Source organism: Astatotilapia calliptera, chromosome 23, assembly GCF_964374335.1.
Source record: "Astatotilapia calliptera chromosome 23, fAstCal68.1, whole genome shotgun sequence".
NCBI lineage: Eukaryota > Metazoa > Chordata > Actinopteri > Cichliformes > Cichlidae > Astatotilapia > Astatotilapia calliptera.
The window spans coordinates 39,737,811-39,748,683 of record NC_137443.1 but is presented as its reverse complement, the minus strand read 5'-3'; the positions used below and the strand labels follow the sequence as shown (position 1 = coordinate 39,748,683).

The following is a 10,873-nucleotide window of genomic DNA, read 5'->3' as shown; positions in this document are numbered from 1 at the left end:
CCAGATTTAGCAAGCCTCTTATATGATGGAAAGGAAAGACATGCGCCACTGAACATTTTATTAAATGGTGTGAGAGTGCAAATCTCATCCTCAACACCGCAAAGACAAAGGAAATGTCAGTTGATTTTAGGAGGAAACCATCAACCCAGCCCACTTTCATTACCAGAAAACTGATCCACACTGTGAACAAATACAAGCATCTTGGAGGTGTGCATAGACTGAAATACACTCATGGACTGACTGCCTGTGCAGCAAGGCACAGCAAAAAACATATTTTTCTGAGGAAAACGTTATCCTTCAAGGTGTATTCCAAAATACTTCACATTTTCTGTTGTGTTGTTATTGAAAATGTTTTGACTTTATATTGTTTGTTGGTTTGGAAATGCCTCTGAGGCACAGAAAATGCAATTAGAAAGACAGTAACAAGTTGTTGGGTTTGCATTGCATTACCAAGTTTAGAAAGATTTTAAAGGGACCATAAATGATATGGAGCAAGGCAATCTATCTATCAAACTTTAGATCTTAAACAGACCATAAACCATTGATGATATTTATGACAGGTCGAATGAAAACAGGTGAAGAAGAAAGCAGGGCATCTGCAAGACTGACATGCCTGCTGGCACAGCCTCAAGACACACCCCATGCTTCCTGTTACGCGTCATACACGCCGCTGACCAGCACACACACACTCATACATTTGGTAGCGGCGGTGGTGACATTTGTGAAATCTCTCAGTGGATGATCATAAATCTCAGTTTTATGAGCATCTCTGCTGAACTCTGCTAACTGCTGACCGCATCGCCTTGACATTCAAGATCATGCAGCATCAAAACACGAGGGATGGCGGGGGGCTCAAACTCCATGAGAGCGTAGATTGATTTGCCTCACGAGGGCCGTGAAAGCCACTTACTGTTAGGGGGTCAGGCTTGTTTCTGTTTATAAAAGTCTTTGTTCATTGCTGGACATTTAGCAGATGGCAGCATTTGCCCTTTTGGGATTTGGCTAAAAGTGTCACTGGTGCTAACGTTTAACCAATTTTGTGTAGCGCAGCTAAAGTAGAAAAGCAAAAAGATGAACACAAACCCCGCCTTTTTCCCCACAATACAAATATACACATTATTGTGCTGCCTCCCCCTCACCCCAACCTGTCATGGCAGATGGTTTTGCCAGAGGTTACTTCCTGTTAATAGGGTGTTTTTCCTTCCCACTTTCACCAACTGCTTGTTCATAGAGAGTTATCTGATATTTGGAGTGTTCTTTGTTTTATTGTAGGATCTTTATCTTACAGTAAAGCACCTTGAGGTGCTGCTGTTGTGATTTGGTGCTGTATAATGGAGCAAGCGCAGCAATCAATACTGAAATACTCCAGGCTGGAATCCAATCAAGTCATTAGGAGTAGGTGGAGCCAGTGCCAAGTTCCTATACCTGATTTCTGGTGAAGAGACAAGCACAGCAGTGCTGTTTGTTTTGTGAAAACTTCTAATGGAGCTGGGGTTTGTGTTCAGCTTTCTGCTTTTCTTCTTAGCTGGAAACTTCTGCTTCGCTACACAAAATTGGTTAAACGTCAGCACCAATGACACTTTTAGCCAAATCCCAAAAGAACAAGTGACAACAAGCTCGCAGCTGCCAAGATCACTGCAGACAGCCGGACGTCACTCGAGCGAGATGGAACAAAAGGATCCGGCCGGCTTTCCTGTCAGCTACCGGGTCAGGAGCCACCAGCTCAGGAAGCAAAAACCTTCCCAGCTGGAGCAGGGGGAGACCGTCCAAACTCAAGAGTTGTCACAATTGCAGGAACAAGACCCAGATCTAAACCTAGCAGTCAAGCAGAAATCAAAGGTAGTGTAAAAAAAAAAATTATTTTTGGACAGCTACATAGCAATTATTGAATTCTCTGAACTATATAATCCATTCGGATGATATTCCAGGTTCCAGTGAAGTTTGAGGAGCAGGTTCCTGTGCCAGCTGACAGTGTAGTGGTGCACTGTGGCGAAGTAAAGGTCACCATTGAGGTCAAGCGAAACTTCCTAGGTAATGGCTGCCCATTATTTGTTTAAATTGATCGGATTTGCAGGGTTTTTTTTATTTTTTTATCCGCAGTGGCACCGGCACAGGTCCACTTAACATACCTTCTGCTCTGATGTCTAAAAAGGAAAGGTTTAGATTAGAGGCCCAAATTGGAAAATTGAATGGAACAGTGAAGATGGGATACTCACTGCTGATTACTGCAAATGGCACAGACAATGGTCTCGGTGATCAATATTACGTTTCCTCTTATTTCTTCACTCTGTGAAGGGGCATTCGGCTTGTCTGTCGGGTGCTCGAATGCTGATTTTACAGCAGTGCATTAAGAAACTTTTCTGTTTGTCCTGTGGCTGAACCTCCACTCCTCGTGAGTGTTATTGACTGAAGAATAAAATGGCCTCAGGTAATGGTCTCGATTTAAGCTGCGCCTTCTCCGCTTTGTTCTTAGGAAACGGTCAGTTGATCCGTCCGAGTGATCTGACCTTAGGAGACTGCGCTGCGGTAGACACTGAGAAACTCGTCCTGGGGTTTCAAACAGAGCTGGAGGGCTGCGGCAGCACAGTGACGGTGTGTGGCGCTCCGTTTTCTCAGGCCTATTTACTATTGTGCATTTCACTTCACTCTTAACTGTTTAATACTTTCTTCAGATGACTGAAGAAGCCATCATCTACACATTTACTCTGATGTACTCTCCGACTCCGATTAGCAACACTTTCATTTTAAAGACCAACCCTGTTGAAGTGGTAATTCAGTGCCACTACAAAAGGTAACGCCTTGTGGTTTACCCCCCATGCTCGTTAGAGATTCATTCTAAATGTCTGTAAAAGGATAAATGTAATCAATGTGATGTCAGAAGCTATGAGTTCAGCATTTTGCCTTCTCTCTGTTGCTGGAGGGGATGGATGGATAGGAGAGACCAAACCTAAGGCAGCTATGCACAAGTGCCATTTTTTTTTTCTCTAAATATTCAGTTTAATTCATTTTTATTTGTATAGCAGCAAATGACAACACCAAGATGCTTTATATTGTCAGGTAAAGACCATGCAGTAATGGAGAGAAAACAACAATTAGGCAACCCTCTATGCGCAAGCACTTTGCTACAGTGGGAAGGAAAACTCCCTTTTACCAGGAAGTAACCTCCAGAAGTACTAGCTTTAAGGAAGGGCAGCCATCTGTAGCAACCGGTTCGGGGTGAGGGGAAAGAGGCAGGAATCGTATTATATTCAATAAAAGTTGTACCACATGATTGAAACATAAAGATATTTATCTTTTTCAACTGACATTTATGCAATCATTAGACCTTTTGTACCAAGAGGAATTCACCCTCCTTTCTCATTACTTTCACTTCCCTGAGCCTGATGGTCGTCCAAATTTCCTAGAGTATACAAATCTAGCTGTTAGCACAGGTTGTACAGAGTTACCTCCAGGGCTTATGAATCTGTAGCACCGTGTCAGTATTACCATCTATAGGTGTCAGGATGCATGATGTCTCACACCAGTAACGGAGAACTGTAGCTTAAACTGGTTTAAAGTTCATCCTACAGTATATAGTACTAAAAATGCCCCTAAACTCGCCTTGGTGAGCCATGCACAAACCCCTTTTTTATAGGTATGTTTACCTGCAGATGTTTAACTCCTATCTTTCTGTCCGTGGCGTGAATATTCTTCATCCTTGATGGGGCTCTCTTGAGTGAAACGCCCCTCCTTCCTGTAATTGTCTTCACAGGAGGCATTACGTAAACAGCGATGCCTTGAGACCCACCTCGAAGCCGTTTGCGTCCCTCATGCAAGTGGAACAGCGGCTGCACTTCTCCCTGCATCTCATGACAGGTGAGGGCAGGTCAGAAATGACAAACTTGGAGCTTATGTTCTGAGGGGAAGAGAAACTTTTGATGTGCACCAGCCGGTCTGGCTAATTTCCCCGGCGACAGGCGTAATTGCAATCACTTGAGGCCTCGCGGTCTTCGTCGCGACTGTTAAAGATGCTAAACACCGGCTTGATAAACAGGAGTGAAACTTTTGCATGGTGATGAGCTGAAATTACATGCCTCGTAGTTCGCAGCTGACCCGACGGGGTCACTCGCACAATGGAGTGATCAATATACTGCTGATTGTGTGTTTTCTAATTAATTCTAAGCTATGCGCTGCAGACAGGCACCGCACCACACTGGTGTTCATCATCGTCATCATATGAGCAGAACCGTACTCCAGCTCTGATTTACTTACTATAACCCTGTTTGGACTGGATGCAGTTATAAAGGAAATTATGAAAGTTTTAAACTAGTTTTTAAAGGCACAGACCTCATTTGTGTTTCCTACTCAGGTTAATGATTCATTTATTGTCCTCTTTAAAGTATTTTTCTCTTACTGTTCCAGTACCGATATCCTACTGTCTGCTGAAACAGTGCCACACTCTCTCCCACGGGCATCATTTTAGTTTCATCTAATCGGATTGATGGCCCCAGCATTACACTCATACTTTTTTCCTCTGTATTTGATTAGAGGACTGGCAGTCGCAGAGGCCTTCCAGCGTTTATTTCCTGAATGACGTGATGCACATTGAGGCGGCGGTCCTCAGGGGTAACCACGTACCTCTGAGGGTCTACGTGGACAGCTGCGTGGCCACTGCGAACCCAGATCCATACTCACAACCCAGATACAGCCTCATTAACAACCACGGGTGAGAAGCTGTGGATCGTCTGTGGAATACTGTACCTTAGAGTGACACTAAATACGTCACTGCCTGTCTTTGTTTCAAAGAGTCCGCTAGACATAATAATCAAGACTTACTGTTAGGGTTACAGTTGTGTAACAAATGGTGCATATAATCAGCAGATTTATGCATGTAAAACTCACACCTGTTCTTTTTTTCCAAACATGAGATGTTTAACTGACACTAAGCTGACGGGATCCAAGTCTTACTTCATGCCGAGGAGCCACGAGGATAAACTCCACTTCCAGCTGAAGGCCTTCAGGTTCCACCAAGACGACAGGAAGACTGTAAGTAGTATAAAGATGTTTATGCAGTTTTGAAACTACTGATCACGTATCCTGAAGCTACTATAGAGAGGTGCGATTTGCAGCACCTGAGGTGTTAGTTTAACCACTTTACTTTTTTCTCCTTGCCTTCTGTTAGTTTTTATATATAGCAAGCCGACACCTAATATATGTGTTTTGAAAGTGTTGTTTCAAGGCTACAGTATCCTCAGAAGCTTTGTGTGGAAATGGAGGAAATGAATGCCCTTTGTGGTAACCATTGATAACCATTTTATAGGTTTAGGATCCCTGCCATAAATATGAGCCAGTATCAACTCCAGAAAAGCTTTTCTTGTGTGCCTTTTACGTCAGCGTTGGATCGTAACATTACATTAAGTTTGATCAGTTTGCCATTTAGAAACCGTTACCTCCCAAATGCAGCAAGCCACTTTGAATCCATAAGAGCCTAAAAACTTTGCTATTGATGTGCTAATGTGAAACGGGCTAACGTTGTTTGTGAAAACACCGGGCTGTGGAGGACAAAGAGTGCCAAAATTAAAAGGTTATAAAGAAATTATTCGTTATGAAATGCACCACAGTGACATCCAAAGGAATTGGAGGAAAGCTTATATGAATTATGTTTCGTATTTATTTGTATTTGCTTTAATTTTATGAATTTTAAATCAAGTTTTCATTTTATTTACCCGTCTCTTCCTTTTTGTATCTTTAGAATTTTCCATTTATATTTAAATAATTACAGTTTTATTTTGTTAGACAGGAAATGCAATAGGAAGTAATTATAATTATATTATATTTAATTGTTTTGAAGGTTTATTTCAGAATTCTCGTTTCCTACATTTCTTCCTTCTACATTTCTCATGTGCTTCTGTATACACGGGCTCTTCTGGGGGAACGATGAGGTATTCCCAAGTAATTCTAGAGATATAATCTGTCCAGCAGGTCCTGGGTCTGCCACGGGGCCTGATCCCAGGGTTACAAACTCAAAACGCCTCATCTGGGTAGTTTCCAGATGCCTGAACTTTTTTGAACTAGCTCCTTTTTGATATGGAGAAGTATAAACTCTACCCTAATCTCCTCCTGAATGACAAAACTCATCAAATGTCTAAAGGAGAGACCTGACCACCCTTTTAGAACAAGTTTATTTCTGCAATTTGTATCCATAGTCTCCTCCTTTTGGTTACTACCCAGATCCCGTTATCATAAGTGAAGGTAGGAATGTACAGTGGCTTGCAAAAGTATTCGGCCCCCTTGAACTTTTCCACATTTTGTCACATTACAGCCATAAACATGAATCAATTTTATTGGAATTCCACGTGAAAGACCAACACAAAGTGGTGTACAGAAGTGGAACGAAAATCATACATGACTCCAAACATTTATTTATTTATTTATTTTTTTACAAATAAATAACTGCAAAGTGGGGTGTGCGTAATTATTCAGCCCCCTGAGTCAATACTTTGTAGAACCACCTTTTGCTGCAATTACAGCTGCCAGTCCTTTAGGGTCTGTCTCTACCAGCTTTGCACATCTACAGACTGAAATCCTTGCCCATTCTTCTTTGCAAAACAGCTCCAGCTCAGTCAGATTAGATGAACAGCAGTTTTCAGATCTTGCCACAGATCCTCGATTGGATTTAGATCTGGACTTTGACTGGGCCATTCTAACACATGGATATGTTTTGTTTTAAACCATGCCATTGTTGCCCTGGCTTTATGTTTAGGGTCGTTGTCCTGCTGGAAGGTGAACCTCCGCCCCAGTCTCAAGTCTTTTGCAGACTCCAAGAGGTTTTCTTCCAAGATTGCCCTGTATTTAGCTCCATCCATCTTCCCATCAACTCTGACCAGCTTCCTGTCCCTGCTGAAGAGAAGCCCCCCCAGAGCATGATGCTGGCATCCCCATATTTGACAGTGGGGATGGTGTGTTCAGAGTGATGTGCAGTGTTAGTTTTCCACACATAGCGTTTTGCATTTTGAACAAAAAGTTCCATTTTGGTCTCATCTGACCAGAGCACCTTCTTCCACATGTTTGCTGTGTTCCCCACATGGCTTGTGGCAAACTGCAAACGGGACTTCTTATGGTTTTCTGTTAACAATGGCTTTCTTCTTGCCACTCTTCCATAAAGGCCAACTTTGTGCAGTGCACCACTAATAGTTGTCCTATGGACAGATTCCCCCACCTGAGCTGTAGATCTCTGCAGCTCGTCTAGAGTCACCATGGGCCTCTTGGCTGCATTTCTGATCAGCGCTCTCCTTGTTTGGCCTGTGAGTTTAGGTGGACGGCCTTGTCTTGGTAGGTTTACACTTGTGCCATACTCCTTCCATCTCTGAATGAGCGCTTGAACAGTGCTCCGTGGGATGTTCAAGGCTTGGGAAATCTTTTTGCAGCCTAAGCCTGCTTTAAATTTCTCAATAACTTTATGACTTCATGGTGTTGTTGCTCCCAATATTCTCTTAGACAACCTCTGAGGCCGTCACAGAGCAGCTGTATTTCTACTGATATTAGATTACACACAGGTGCACTCTATTTAGTCTATAACACTCATCAGGCAATGTCTATGTGCAACTGACTGCACTCAGACCAAAGGGGGCTGAATAATTATGCACACCCCACTTTGCAGTTATTTGTAAAAAAATGTTTGGAATCATGTATGATTTTCGTTCCAACTCTCACGTGTGCACCACTTTTTGTTAGTCTTTAACGTGGAATTCCAATAAAATTGATTCATGTTTGTGGCTGTAATGTGACAAAATGTGGAAAAGTTCAAGGGGGCCGAATACTTTTGCAAGCTACTGTATATTGCCCACGAGTACTGAAGTAAATAAATCACTAAATTGTGTGATTAAAGGGGTTTTGTTTAACTTCTTGGTCCATTTAATGGCATATTTGTTTTGAGTCAAATAGTTTTTGTTTTTTTTTGTTTTTGTTTTTTTTTTAAATTATGGCAGTTTTGGCTCTCCATACCTGTCAGGATTACTGATGCAGTTTGTCATATTTTGCACAGCAATAGCACATCCATTCTGAACACTAATACATTTCCATGTCGTTTAACTTTCTCATAGCTCTACATCACATGTCAGCTGAAAGCAACGCCAGTCTCTGCACCCGTCGACTCGGAGCACAAAGCCTGCTCATTCCTGTCTGAAGCCAAGAGGTCAGTTTACACAAAGATTGCTCTACTGTACAGGTGTTTGCCTTCAGATTCGTTGCCATGGCTCTAATGCTAATGCAAAGCTTTGCTGCACTTCCTCCTAACAATGCATTTTCGGCTCTGGACAGATGGGTGGCATCAGGTGGAGACAATAAGGTGTGTAGCTGCTGTGAGACCAGCTGCGGCACGCAGAGATGGAAAAGAAGCCTTGCAGCAAATGATGGTACAGTTTGCAGAAGCGACGCTACATGACAACCTGGGACAGGTCCTGAACATGTGATGCCGGCCCAGTGGGGGGGGAATTATGCTATTCTAACCACTTTCATTATGAAAAGCATTTGCATATGCAGAATCTGTTGATTTAATTTTGGCAAACATTATTTTAAAAAGGTGTTTTTTTTTGTTAAGGGGCTGTGACTAGCTGATACAAGGCTGTCTAAAATGCCATAAAAGTAGCAAACATACATATTTTAGAAGTACTTTTTTGTATTTAGTTTAAATGCATTCATATGGAGTATAATGCAATCAGCCACAAACCTACACAAGCAGAGGTTCCACCCGTGTTTAGACGAGCTTGCTTGCACTCATTTGGCACACATGCCATTTATGTGGTGGATTGATTTTGAGTTAATCCCTTTAATTGTCCAACCAATCAGTCGTGTCGGGAATGGTTTACTCAGCTGGCTAAATGCACTAAGAAGATTGTTGTTTCCCTTCCAGCCCATATTGGATTTGCTTATTTTTATGCAGCTCTGCGGTGGGAGGGGACGGCTGCTCTTGGCCCCATCCTGCTGGAGGAGAACGTTCTGGAAGAGGGGTCGACTGAGCCGCTTGAGCTTCCTCCAGAACCAGTTTCTCTGCAGCAGACACAAGAAGTCACTCGAGCTGGTTAGACACCCACAAAACAACTCAAGGGGTTTTAAAAAAAACACTCTGACTTGACTTTGTTCCCACTCCCTTGAGTTTTCTCTCAACTGCTAATAGAAGTGGTAATATTTGTCTTCTGTCCTCATCCTCCCTTTTTCAGCCTTGTTTTCAGCAGTAGCCCTGCTGTGTGGAGTCTGGATGGCGCTTGCTGTGGTGTTAGTTTTCACCAGCACTGTGATTTGCAGCAGCCCTTGCAAACCCACTGGATACTCTGTTTGCACCTGATTTAAGAAAATAAAGCCTTCATACCCATGCCTCGATCTTTGTTTTCCTCCCTTTAAGTATAGATCAAGGACCAGAGGTCTATTTAACCAAAGTTCATTATGCAATGGATATAAATTCCAAATTCGAACATGGGGGGGTTATCAAGGTTCTCCACAGCTGAACTTTTTCTGCTTTCACTTCTGCTTGGTGGCATCCACAGTGATGCTTGCATGCTTAGGTACTCTTGTGGTTAAGGGGCTGTGCTGGAGTGGCCAGCCTTGCGAGAAAATGACTTGGCCATAAAATGTACACTGTTAACACAACATGTTTTATATTACTCTATCAATCAGTATCCTTTAATACCAGGCAGGGTCTTACGTTGAGCCTGCTTCAAGGTGTGAACACATTACTGTATGTGATTCAGAGTTTTCATATGGCGCAGGGCGGGTGTGGCCACTGCCCGACCTTTATTGTAAATCCAATATGATTTTGAACAAACTAGAATGTAAAAGCGCACCAAAGGAAAAGTACTCGAGGTATAAAATGAGCCTGGGTGCAGACTCTTTTTGCTAAATTCATGCAGGGATGATTTGGTTGGTTAATTTATTATTATTTTTTTTCTCCTCCAAGCTTGTCCAGCCGCTGCCCTGTTCTCTGGGAGCTAATTTAATACACGCCATTACTACCAAGCTGCCATGCAATTCACTTGAGCTGCTTGAGATTTTTCCATCTTTGTAATAATCCACATCTAAAACAAAGAACTCCGGAGGGGGAAAAAAATGGTAAAAGTAGCTGCACTGACAACACACTGCGAGGTAAAATAAAAAGTACCATTCCAGGAGCAATAGTCATATTTTCAGACTCGGGCCATTTTCATGTTTTTTGTTTTGTGTGTGTGTGTGTCCCCTTTAATTCACCCCCCTCCAGCTTTCTGCCAGTGGTGGAGTATTCATGAAATGGGGCTCATCATGAACTGTTGCTCACAAGCCCGGGAAGACGAATAGACATAATTAAAAAGCCCATAAAGGCGAGAGCAGGGGCTTTTATTACAGTAATATGTGAAGGCCTTGGTTTAATGGGGTGTTTGTTCCTATGTGCAGGGCTGACGGCTGTGCTAGTTTACTGCCAGAGCGATGCTGACCGCCCCCACCCTCCCCATCTCCAGCACACCAGAGGCTAATAAAAAGCCATACCTAACGATGCACCAGCAGGACGCATGACAGCGACAAGCATGCACACTCTGAGGCACAGTGATGGACACTAACACACTAGACACGAACCTCTTTCTGCAAAAAGCTAGAGAACAAAGAGGCGAGAACAGGAAACCAGTGGCCACATGTTCCAACAGAATGGCTTACTTTTGCAGTCTGAGGACGCACAATTGGCTTTGCATTCACTGGTAAACATATTTGCCTTTTTCATAATGGAAATAGCAACTAATACTTTTGCCCATTTGGAGGGAATGTGAAAAGTGAGATTGACATTTTCTTAGCAGCTCGCATCCAGAAGACACATTAGCTTTATTTTAATATTCACTCTACTTTTTAGTCTCTGCCAGCGTGAGAGAAAAAT

The 10,873-nt window shown here is 42.7% G+C and overlaps 1 protein-coding gene across 2 annotated transcripts; it reads left to right on the top strand.

Moving 5' to 3' along the window:
- Positions 1-1,399: 1,399 nt before the first annotated feature.
- On the top strand, positions 1,400-9,350 carry LOC113016944 (zona pellucida sperm-binding protein 3-like). Of its 2 annotated transcripts, none has more exons than XM_026160162.2 (11): positions 1,400-1,839; positions 1,929-2,031; positions 2,474-2,592; positions 2,673-2,791; positions 3,752-3,855; positions 4,528-4,705; positions 4,908-5,025; positions 8,082-8,173; positions 8,299-8,393; positions 8,891-9,058; positions 9,198-9,350. In XM_026160162.2, the coding sequence occupies exons 1-11, from the start codon at positions 1,483-1,485 to the stop codon at positions 9,320-9,322; spliced, it is 1,578 nt and encodes a 525-aa protein (XP_026015947.1). In that variant the 5' UTR covers positions 1,400-1,482; the 3' UTR covers positions 9,323-9,350. The 2 variants fall into 2 exon arrangements, with proteins under 2 accessions (XP_026015947.1, XP_026015948.1); XM_026160163.2 differs by having other exon boundaries at positions 1,403-1,839; positions 8,921-9,058.
- Positions 9,351-10,873: the final 1,523 nt, after the last annotated feature.